The sequence below is a fragment of the Artemia sp. Qi Xiang Cuo genome, chromosome 1, assembly GCF_049724085.1.
Source record: "Artemia sp. Qi Xiang Cuo chromosome 1, ASM4972408v1, whole genome shotgun sequence".
NCBI lineage: Eukaryota > Metazoa > Arthropoda > Branchiopoda > Anostraca > Artemiidae > Artemia > Artemia sp. Qi Xiang Cuo.
In genome coordinates, this window is record NC_142794.1 from 97,610,894 (window position 1) to 97,623,860 (window position 12,967).

The 12,967-nt window shown below is 32.7% G+C and overlaps 1 protein-coding gene across 1 annotated transcript in view; it reads right to left on the bottom strand.

Moving 5' to 3' along the window:
* Positions 1 to 1,883: 1,883 nt before the first annotated feature.
* Positions 1,884 to 12,967, bottom strand: part of SCaMC (Short Calcium-binding Mitochondrial Carrier) — a 111,349-nt gene continuing 100,265 nt past the window's right edge. The window contains 4 exon segments of the mRNA XM_089088048.1: positions 1,884 to 3,414; positions 7,759 to 7,904; positions 9,374 to 9,521; positions 11,058 to 11,225. Coding sequence (XP_088944174.1) covers positions 3,340 to 3,414; positions 7,759 to 7,904; positions 9,374 to 9,521; positions 11,058 to 11,225 — 537 coding nt within the window. The 3' untranslated portion in view covers positions 1,884 to 3,339.

A 12,967-nucleotide genomic window follows, 5' to 3' on the forward strand; every position in this document is an offset into this window, starting at 1 on the left:
CCCAAATTTTACATTTTCCGTCTATTCTGTCACTTCTTTGTGTTGTCTCACGCAAAGCTGAAAGAAACTAACGAAAAAACCGGTTCTACAATGCGCTAATGAATGAATAACGCTAAGTAGGGCATTTATCAAGGCTTTAGGTAAGGCGCTTACCCAAAACTATTTGGATTTCAAAATACACTTTTCACATACTGATTGAATTTATTAAAAGGATTTCATAGCCCTCTTTTCTTATGGACCAAGCATATGTACACACGGGTAGTACATGCATATAAAGGGTGAAATCCCTTACTAGGCATTAACCCATATGCACTAATGACTTTACATGCCATCCAAAAAACCGAACAAAAAACCATTACAAAACCGAACAAGAAAAGGATTGACGAATTAGGAGTAAAAAAAAGAAAAAAAGAACATATCTGGTTTTAAATACTGGAGCTCATTAACAGCAAACACATACATACATACACGAAAATAACAACAACACAAACCCCCCAAGACATCAAATACTCCTCGCAATGCTCCATGGCCGGAAATGCTGGGAGAAACATGAAGTGGGCTACTCACAAGGCCGTATTCATTGAGAACGGGGTTTAATTGCGCCCCCAGGGTGAAAGTGCATAACTGAAGATTTACAGGGGGGCATGGCCCCCTAGAAATTTGGGACTATAAAGTAATTACAAGGAAACCAAAAGAAAAAAAGCACAATTCTTTGTTCTTATCTTTATATAATCAGGATTCACTAAAAGATTTCATAGTCCACTTTCTATGACCCAAGTATAAGTGCATTGTGCTCTATTCTGTAATTAGCAAACAGTTACAAATGAGGAAAACACTAACACATTCCAACCACTATTATAGAAATTCAACGCCTCCCACTACTTGTCCAGATATGACCTAACCTGCATAAAAATAAAGTGCATAACTGAAGATTTTCAAAACCTGTTTCCCTTTTTGTTTCGCTGTTTGCCCTCTACGAAGTTCCAATTTCCATTAAATCCTTTGTTACGACCTCTTTCTACCAGTTTGCTGGATAAGAAAAATATAATCTTTGGCGATCTATCTTCGTCTGTGAAACGCGACCCACCAATCTTCACCCTTCATTTGTTGTCACCCTTGAAAGTAGGATCGATAGACATATCTGCTTTTTTTAAATACGGTCAGTTAAATAGGTACCTAAGGCTGTTCTTAGACAGTTCCCCCAAAAAACATTCAAGTCTTTCTCTGCCTTTCGAAGCGCCCACATTCCAGAGCAACACTTTATCTAGCCTACCCGAATTAAAGGCAGTTTTCACGATATTCTCAGAAATAACTTTCCAGCTCGGTTGCACGTCTCGAAAACTGCTGGAAAGGAAAAATGGGAAACTGGAAAGTGAAGACGACGCTTGGAGCACGAAAACTACTGGAAAAGTTTCAGGGCCGCTATCTAGTCTACCTGGACTTTGGAACAGGAACTGGTACTCTTCATTTGTGCCACATACATTTTCTTTTACAAATGTAAGGATGTTCTACCACGTTCTTTGACCTGTTTGAAAGTTACGCCAGAAATGTGGTTTTCAGCTCCGATTTCCAGGAGCTGTTTGGATTCACTTTCCAAAATAGTGGAAAGCGTTTTCAAGTCACGAAACAACCTGAATGGAAAGTTTTTCATAACCATTTTCAGCCACAGAAATACATGGCAAGTGATTCTGGATCAGCTTTCCAAGTCGCGAAAACTGCCCAAAAGTCTTCTTAATAATAATTTTTTTTTACCTATTCTTGCATCTTGAACTCCAAAATTCATACAATTTGTTGTAAATTCCATTTTAAAACTTAAATTGACTTTGAAAATAAATTTTCAAAGTCAAAACTATCTAAATTGGCTCACCACAAATATAACATAATTCAAGTGCCAGCAATAGTTTATTTAACAAACTGGAATACAGCACATCATGCAACAAAAGAGCAAAGGGGATGATTACGTTGGCCTGGAGTCTACCAGATACAAGCCCGCCACTAGTTCACAGACAGTGGCCAAAGCCATTCACTCTTTAAAGCAGCAATCTCTGAAATCATCATACTTTCAATTGTAAATACATACACAAAATATAGTTATGCAAAACTATTAGAAAAAAAACTTTATACTTTTTCAACAACAAAAACATTGCTGTGGCAATTGTGGCCTAGAGAGAAAGTCTGAAATATTAAAGCGTGTATGGCATGAGATGGCCCAACAAACGAAAGAATATATAAAACTTAGATACATTAAATGCCATCCCGATTTGGCTGCGGCAAGTTTCCGAGGACCGATCGGTTCTGAAGACTCGAGACTAAAGTTATTAGCCTCCAGCCCAAAGATTACGAATAACTTATAAAAGTGGGAAATGGTGCCAGTGTTGACGAAAAACTAGAACACAATCTAGCGTTTACCGACACTTGGCATTTTTTCCTGTGTGTTAGTAAGAATAATTAATTTAATTAGTGTAATTTATAAATTAAGGGCAGTAATAAGTGTCTGATCTATGTTCCTGATATGAAAAACGATTACAGAGTTTGAAAAATGCCAAGTGTCGCCAACGTAAGATGGCGTTGATGTTTTTTTTTTTGTAAACCAGTTTCCAAAGTTACCCACTCTCTGCCCTAGCCGTTCTATTTCAACCATCAAGGGTACAAACCCCGGCTATTAGCCTGACCTCGGTAGAAAGGGGAAAAATGAAATATTTTTCTGTTTTTATTCTTTTAAGTTCTTTTTATTTATTGCATAAACAGAACATGAACCTTTTTATTATTGGTTGAATACAAGTTCGAGCTTAGAAAAAATAAAGACAAAACAGAAAATAAAACAATATACAAAGGTTAAAGAATAAAATGAAAACTATACAAAACAGTCGAACAGAAAAGAACAAGAACAGAAATAATATAATAAAGCAAAATTCTTAGGTCATTGGCCTTCCTCAAAATATATATCACATATTGCCTATTGAATGAATGCAAATGATATATATAAACCTATTCCGGCATTAAAATCCAATACTGGAGCCAAGGCCGTATCCAGAGTGAGGTTAAAGGGTTTACCCCTCCCCTGAAATGTTTTGCCGAATCGTAAAAACATAACAAAGATGAATATAAACAAATTTTAGATGCGTTTTTTAAAGTTTTTTTTTAACACCCTCTACCCCCTGAAAAAGTCCTGGATACGTTCTTGACTGGAGCTCAAATAAAAAAAAAAAAAAAATCACAAATTAACGAGTTAACACACTTGAAGAATCGGTAGGACTGCGGTGCCAGACTCATTGTACTCTTATGAAATAATAAAACACCCTAAAATGTGAATCCCCAAATTCCTAAAAGGTACTAATGTTATGTCATTTTCACCCCTAGCTTTTGCCGCACATGCTCGTAGACAACGTAGCTGATTGACACAGCAGGTGCAACCTAAAAAAAATAAAAATAAATGACTATACACATATATATGTATATTGTAAATCAGCACAAGATAAATTATAGCAAAACAGCACCCAGGAATAATTAAGAGATCAGATAAATAGGTGTTTGTGAAAATTTTTCATTTTCATTATTATGGAATAAAAGAAATATAAAAGATTTTTTTGCTTTTTACTCTTTTTCTTTATGTTTTTATTATAATTAATCGTTTATTTAATAGCTAGGTGTAAGTTGCCAAGAGGCCAAGCGGTTTTACGGGTTTTTCAAGGGGTTGGGGTAGGCAGCTATTAGCAACATAGTTCATGTCATTTTGTTTCAATGAATCTCCAAAATAAAATAATTATCAAAATCAAACATGAAAAATTCAATAGTAAATACAATTATTTATGCCCTCCTTCCCTCTTAAAAATCCCCTGCCTCTTAATCCCTCTTAAAAATCCCCTGCCTCCTTCCCTCTTAAAAATCCCTCTTAAAAATCCTCTTAAGACTACCTGTCGCTCTTGCCCAATTAACTGCGTGTACTCCAGCAATAAAGCAATCAATTTCAATTGCACAATGTGCGTTCATGCTTCATGAATTAAAATTTAAAAAAAATCAAGTCCTTTACCGTTTTCCATAGAAAATTGTGAAAATAATCCATCATTTCGCAGATATCTTTAATTACACTGGAAAATATACGAGTATGTCTGTACTTATTTTTTTTTTGCAAATACAAGTTCACAATGGATGACAGTGAAAACCTGAATTTTCTTTCAAGGAAAACCTGAGATATTCAGCAATTTCTTTAAAAAATTCAGGGATGGTAGAAGCAGTGTACAGAGCAAGCTAAAAATCTGCTGATAAACTGCCACCACCATCTTGGACTTTGGCCATCTGACTGATCAATCGAAAAAGGGACAGTTAGCCACTGCGATGCTCAGAGCTCAAGCGCTTAAGAACGGTAATTTTGTTGCACCAAATAAAAGGTAGCAGTTGATGATAGCACTCTATGTCAGTGCCAGTGAGGGAGTTTACCTGAACTAAGCCAACGTCCAGAATATTGCTCAAAGATAAATTACATATGATGATAAAAATATATAGATACATTTTTGAAAGCATTTTCTTCTTTCGTTATTTCACTGCCTCTGACAATTATTGATCATCCCCAAATGCATCTGCAACATTAATTTGCAACACCTAAGCTTTGCCACAAATAAAATGCGAGGCCTTGTTAACTACGTGGCAATAGCTGGAATTCAAACACGATTTTTTCATTCATACTCTTATTAGTAACGAAGTGCAAATAAATAACGACTCGGCCCAAAGTGGCCGAAGCTCAAAAACCTGAATTTTTATAACAATAGATACATAAAAAAAATTAGCTTTTTATGCTGGTTCCAAATATATTACCTTCATTAAGTTTAATGTTGCCTGAAAAAATTTCCAGATTTTCAAAGGGGGAGGGGACATCCCCAAACAGTCAACCGATCTTAACGAAAATCACACCATTAAATCATTAAATTCAGGATATCAGAAAACCCTACTGTTAAAGTTTTGAGCTCCTACTTGCAAAAAATGGTCCTAGAAGATTGGTAGATAGTTCATTTAAAGGGGAATCAAAAGTTCTAGTGCCCTTTTAAGGAACCAAAAAGATTGGAGTGTATCAAGCCTTCCTCCCTCGCCTATTTTTTTTCACAAAAGACATTCGATCAGAATTTTAAGATAACCATTTAATTCAGAATGGATAACGGTCCGATAGCTATGCTTTTGGTGATGACATGATCCTCCATAATATCTGGAGAAAGGGCTGTAAGTTACACAATTTGGCCATATTCTCCCTGTATAGAATTTGTTATTGAGAAATATATGGACATTTACATGGATAATTTTTGCGGGGATGGGAGTGTTATCCACGGGAGAATTTTAAAAACAGTCAGAAATTGACTGAAAAACAATCAGAAATTAAATATAAATAAACAGGTTTTCAACTAAAAATAAGGAGCAACATTAAAACTTAAAACAAATAGAAACTATTCTGTATATGAGAGAGGCAGCCACGTTCTCGATCCTCGCTCTTTACGCTAAAGTTTGACTTTTTGTCCTGATTCTTGAGGAAAGACAACTCAAACATAGGGGCCTTCGATTTGGAATGAGAAGCTTTCTTAAATAGCTTTAACAATTTAGCATAAAAAACCAGGGCTGAGGAAGAGTCAGCCCCTCTCATATACAGAATAATTTCTATTCGTTTAGTTTTAATGTTGCTCTTTACTTTCTGTTGAAAAACACTTGTTTTTATCATTTAATTCCTAAATAAACACAACCTTTTCAGCTGAAAAAAGTTATAAAAAACTAAACAAAACAAAAAGAATAAGCGGGTTTATCGCTGTAAGTTAGGGCGGGCAAAATTTGTTGCTGTTATTGTACTAGTAGAAGCGACTTAAAGACAAACTGACCAAAGCGTTTTTTCATAATAGCTTTCAAGTCTTAGCTTTTCTTAGATAGTCTAGCAAGTCTTAGATAGTCTAGCTTTTCAAGTTCTTATTTATAATTTCTCTTGTTTTGACTAATATTATTCATAAATTTTACACGTACTATATTTAATCTCCTGCACGTTCACAAGAAGTTGTCCATTCCCCTCAACAATTATAACGATCCAAGGCTTTTAAAATTTCCTTGATGCTTCACTTCAAATCTTCACGTGACTGGGTTCAAATTAAGTGTAGCATACCTGCCTTTCTATAGCAGTGAGAATTGAATTTTTTGGCTTAGAATAAGCTTATCGCCATTTACATATATATATATATATATATATATATATATATATATATATATATATATATATATATATATATATATATATATATATATATATATATACCCCGCGTTTAGGTTATTCACAAAGCATATCCTGAATGACAAATAGGAAAGAAAATCAGCTTGTTCTGGAAGTCTTATGCTAACGATTAGTCTTATGCTAGCGATTAAATTCACTGTTTACTATAAATTATTTTCAGTTGTCATTTGTAAGTTAGATTAAAATTGATGAATAAACAGTATTGTAAACACAAAGTAGTTTGATAAGTCTTTATTTTAGTTTCCTCGTATTTTAGTTTTGATCATAATTTCATTTGTCTAAAGAGTATTTTTTTATTGCTCATTAATTTTAAAAAACGTTTCCCACAGAAGAAGTTTTTCAAAGAAAAGTAAAAATCTACATTATATATATATATATATATATATATATATATATATATATATATATATATATATATATATATATATATATATATATATATATATATATATATATATATATATATATATATTTAATAAATATACATTTAGTATATATATATATATATATATATATATATATATATATATATATATATATATATATATATATATATATATATATATATATATATATATATATATATATATATTTGATATGCAAGTAGTCATAAAAAATTGATAAAACCAGTAACAGAAGGAATACATTTCCAAAATGTGGCACTTGTGCTAAATGGTCAAAAACAATTTGTTCTGTAAAAATACGTTTTAAAATAACAACTAATGGCCAAATATAGAATACGAAGATTATAAATAAATACAGGACTGGTACAAGTAGTTAAGAGCATATGGGGTAATGAAAAACGTGCCCAGTAAAAGGCACATTGCAAAAAAAATCTGGTATTTGAGGGAGTCAATATAAAAAAAGAACCAAAATTTTAAACGAATTTTATCAATATAATAAAGTACCTAACATTTTAAGTGAACTTTATCAAAACAGAAAAGGACCTAAAATTCTACGTGAATTTCATCAATATATTAAAGGACCTGAAATCTTAAACAAATATCATCAATATAAAAAAGGACAAATAGAAAAGGGCCTAATTAATAAAAAAGGACATACAAAGGACCTGAAATCTTAAACGAATTTCATCAATATAAAAAAGGACCTAAATTCTAAATAAATTTCGTAAATATAAAAAGGACCTGAAATTTTAAATGAAATTGATCAACATAGAAAAGGATCTAAAAAAAAAAGGACTTAAAAAGGATATCAATATAAAAGGGCTTAAATTTTTAAATGATTTTCATCAATATAAAAATGGCCTGAAATTTTGAAGGAATTTCATCAATATAAAAAAGGACTTAAAAAACAAAAGTGAACCTAAGATTCCAAATAAATTTCATCAACATAAAAAAGGACCTAAAGCTATAAATGAACTTTATCAATCTAAAAAAGGACCTAAAATTTTAAACTAATTTCATCAATATAGAAAAAGACCTACAAAATAAAAAAAAGCGCCCATAATTCTAAATGAATATCATTAATGGTAAGAACAACACCTTCAGGAAATTCGGGACAATGCCCCTCCATAAGCCTGGAATACCCTCTGTATTGACAACGTGTTTCAACTGCCCTGTCATTGTTAAGAGTTCTTGTGGCACTTGTGGAGGTGGTGTTCCATTTGGACATACAGTATTCAAGGCAGCTGAAAAAAGAAAAAGAATGTAGTCTGCAGAAAACAAGAGATGAAAGAAGGATTTGATAAGAGAAAAGAATAAGGGTATATTCCTTTAGGGCTAAAAACCTTCAGAGCATTTGGGATAGAAATATGAACTTGTAATTTGAAAAAAGAAGAAGACAACCAAAGAACTAGCGATCAAAGAAGAAAGATGAATGCAGGAATTAAGTCTTCAGAGTAAATGAGAATAAAAATTGTAACTGAAAAAAGAAAACAAAAAATGAATTTCATAAGAAAAAAAGAAATACATTTATATCACTTAAGACTTAAGCCTTGAAACAAAATTGTGCTTTTGAGGAAAGAAGAAACAAAAAAATGACTATAAAAGGAAGAAGAGAGAATACAGAAATTCCATTTGGACTTAGTCTTCCGAGTGGCTGGGATTAAAAGAATATGGAAAGAATAGACGACATCAAATAAGAATTTGATAAGATAGAACAAATAAATTGAGTAGTTCTATTTTGACTGAAGTCTTCACAGCATTTTTCAAGTCTTCAAAAAATTAAAGATGAGTTAAAAAAAGCAGAGATAAAATGAATTCGACAACAAAGAAGAAAGAAAGGAAATAAATAGAAAGAAGACTAAAAAATTGTAAATAAAAAAAGAACAGACAAAAATAAATTTCAGACGAAAAAAGAAATAAGTAAAAACACTTCAAGTAAAAAACTCCACACAGACTGAGGATTTGAATTAAGAAAAAAGAATTTTGACAGGTAAAAAAAAAAAAAAACGAAGTGGATGAAAAGTAAGCATAATTATAAGTTGACCACAAGAGCACGAACGTCTTCTATTTCTTCATTTTTGATTTCAAGAAACAATCCGAAAAAATTCTCGAATCCTGCAACGTTTTTAAAAAAGTATACCCTAATAATGCTCATTATACAGAAAAACATTTCTAGGTATGACAATTTTAGGCTGTAACACCTAGCAGTTTCTGCAGATATTTTATGAAATTGCTATTTCTGCAGGGAATTTCTACAGGTATTACGTTTAAATCTTACTTCTTCCTTTCGTTGAATAGACCATTTTGTTTTAACAATTTTTTTATTCGGTTTATGATTAATTCCAATCTGTTAATTAATATTAATAAGTCTCAGGTACTAATTCGGCTGTGACAATTAAAAGTGCGACATATACAATTTTTGTAACTTTTCAAGAGAGCAAAAAAAAGAAGACAAATGCAAAGTCCCCATGTTAAGTCTCCATAAGATAATCCTCTTTTGTCATTCTGAATGCAACAAGACCCGTTAAAAAAGAGACATACGCCATTTAAAGGCTTATATCTATTTTTATCTTCTTAACGGTACGAGATAGGACAATTTTGACTGCACCATTCGATTTCTCGTCCCAAATTTACCAATAATCATCTCATTCTCGATTAAAATAGCATATGTTGCGGTTTTAATTATCACAGCCGGCTTGGTATATCTAATTACCCGCAGCCTGCAGACGAGTCCGTACAAGAGCCAATGGGTAGGAAACGAGCTGGCCAATTGTTGATGAGACCATTCCACAGCTCAGCAGGACTATAACACTTGGACTGTCGCCATTGCCGTGCGACTTGAGCCACCGTTTTTTCAAGGTCTGTGAAATAAAAGAAAAAACTGAAAATAGTGTTCGAAAACACAAAAGGGATAGATAGATGTATATTTGTTGTAAAAACGCCACAGAGCCATTTCAACAAGTAAAATAATTAAATTATCACTGCTTTTCACACATCAATGAGCATTTCAAAAACGCATACAGACAACAATTCACATATTCCAACAATATTTCAAGCACTCAACCCCCCCCCCCATCTTAGAAAATTTTTCTCTATTTGCTATTAACCTTTTATTATGTTGTAAAAACAACACAGAGCCATTACAACAAGTGAAATAATTAAATTATCAATGGTTTTCATACATCAATGAGCATTTCAAAAACGCATACAGACAACAATTCACATATTCCAACAATATTTCAAGCACTCACACCCCCCCCCCCCAATCTTAGAAAATTTTTCTCTATTTGCCATTAACCTTTTATTATGTTTCCTTCATTGTCCCAATGTCATTCGATCCTATTACTGAAATGAACCAGTCATTTGCCCCCACACTATTTGAAAATAATTCTTTCCTAAAATTAGGGACTAAGGGCCATAAAGTGGAGCAGCTCCAAACCAGTTTCACCACATATAAGGCAGTATTATGGGCCATCCATCACTCCTTATTGCACTTCTAGAATTTCAAAAGAAATAACAAAGAAGGATTGCGGCTAAGTTGCATTTAGGTATATGAAGATTTTAACTGAAAAATGTGATTTATATTTAAATATAACGCAAAAAAAAAGAAAAAGATTTATACTTAAATTATACAGAAAATTATTTTTACAAACATAACGTTTAAGCCGTCGAAGCAGGTAGAGAAAATCAAAGTTTGAAAAAAATTATTATGAGAAGGGAAAAGGTTGAACTCCCTAATTTTTCTGTGGAAAGGGAAATTTTTTCAAAAATCTCATTGTTAGGACAGTTTTTCCAGACGGGGCTTCCAAGACTGTTGACCATAGTAGCTACTTAATTTTTGACAAGTCTTGTTGTTTTTTGAAATTGTAGAAACATAAATAAATATTGTAAATATACGAAAATGAATGGTCAGGTAAATTTCACAATAACAGAAGGAATATAGACTTAATTTTTTTTTAAATTGTCTTAAAAACTGATATTTTTGAATAATTCATAACTGAATTTTTTTGCATCCTTCCCCCCCCCCAAAAAAAACAAACAACAACAAGGACTAAAGTCAGTGTTTGATTTTATGAATCCTATGATTCTTTGTTAGATACTTCCCATTGCAAACGCTTTGTAAAAGCGTTTTTAAGGGCAATTTTTAACGTTATAGAACTCCCGATACTTCGCTAGAGACTTTCCATCGCAGAAGCTATGTAAAAGCATTTTCAAGGGTAATTTTAACATTACAGAGCGTCCAATACGTTGGAAAAAAAAATGACAAAAGCAGACAACTAAAAGGAATAAATATCCCATTAAAATGTAAAAATTTGGAAAACTAAACTGCGAGTCAGTATAATAAATCGTACTAGCTCTGAATATTCTATCAAGTGAAACTTCTGTTTCTGATTTACCTCGTATACAGCTAGGTCAAATCCAGCGTATGGAATGATACCAAGAAGATTTGGAATATATCCTCTGTAGAAGCCTTTAACACCATCGGCAACATATATTTTCTGGGCCACGTCGATGATCCCTTTATATTGCCCCGTTGTACGAATTGCTAACCGTGTCTTCAGCACCTAAAAAGTTTCAATTTTGATAAAAGGGCAAAAAAGGGCACATTATCAATTGAAAGGATATCAAGCAATACACTTTTATTGACACAAAAAAAAATATATATATATACACAAATAACTGAAAGAAGCCAACAAGGACCTGAGCTCGAAAAGAAGGCCATCTATTAGTACCTTAATTTTATATTCATGAAATGTAAAGATGATGGGCAACAAAACAATTCTGTTCCTTTATAGTTTCAACATTTTTCTCGGTATTTGTAGAATTTTACCGTCCTATGTCTCATGCGTGATTAAATGTGACTTGTTTTCGACAAAAGTTATAGAGCAACTTAGACAAAAGCATTAAAAATTTTCAATTGATATTCAGTTGAATTTTTCAGTTGATAGAAACAAAGCAAAACTAGACTTATTCCTCAATTATAAGTTAAAATAGAAAAAAAACAGAAAAATACAGCAAGTACGTCGGACAGGATTCCATTTCAGAAAAGCGGTCCCATATAGGAAATGACTTTAGACATTAATATGTCACATTTTAAACAATTATTAGTTCTATCCTATAATCTTAAATATTATACTAAGTTTCCTTTTTGTTGATATATTCGAACAAAACTACTGTTCAAAATAGTCAATATTTGCAGTGTGGCGCAAAAAAAAAAAAAAAACACACCTTAAGCTGATCATATAGGCTGACAAGGGGGAGGCAACCCTTTTTGCGATAGGTCTTAATTATAAACCATAATTACCCCTGTAATATTACTTTGTTGTTGTGTTGCTGTTAATGTTATAACAAATAAAAAATATACTTCTCAAAATACAAATCTTTTCAATAAACAGCAAACAAATATCAACTCCATAGAAAATGTTTCGTTAATTATAATGTAAAAAAGCAGATTCAAGCAATTGATTAGTTGTCAAGCACAAGACAGGTGACAGCAAAATTTAACTACACTTAAACCGCAAAACTACTTAAAGGATAAAGATCCTCCAGAGCCATCTATGGCACATGGCAGGTCAAACTGACGACGTTACAGTTACTAGATTCTTTTTTTTGCAGGGACAGGTAGCACACTATCGCCCAACCAAATGGTAGCGGGAATTAAGCCCCCCAAAACACTACCCTTGCCATCACTATCCATGATCACACTGATCAGTTTACAGATAAAATTATTTTAAATTTGATTTGCTGGTAAAAAAAAATAAAAAAAAAGGAAAAGTGACAATTGAAAGTCCAGAGAAATTTAGACAAATTATCTCATTGCTTTTTTCTGAAAAAACAAAAAAACAAAAAAACTTCAAAATACAGAATTCAAGACTAGTGCAAATTTGTCAAAAACTTGGTCGTCCGTCTGAGGCTTTGGCTCCCAAGTTTCTTTTCATTTCCACTAAATTGATTTTAATGCAAATCCTAAGACTCGTTTGTAAAACAAGTCCAGGGGACTTGTTGGACATGTATCAATCCTAAAACTCGGTCGTCCGCCTGGGGCTTAGGCTCTCACGTTTCTGTTCACTTCCACTAAATTTATTTTAATTCAAATCCTAAGACTAGTCCTAAAACAAGTCCATTGGACTTAATGGACATGCATCAATCGTAAAACTTGGTCGTCCGCCTGAGGCTTTGGCTCCCAAGTTTCTTTTCATTTCCACTAAATTGATTTTAATGCAAATCCTATGACTCGTTTGTAAAACAAGTCCAGGGGACTTGTTGGACATGTAACAATCCTAAAACTCGGTCGTCCGCCTGGGGC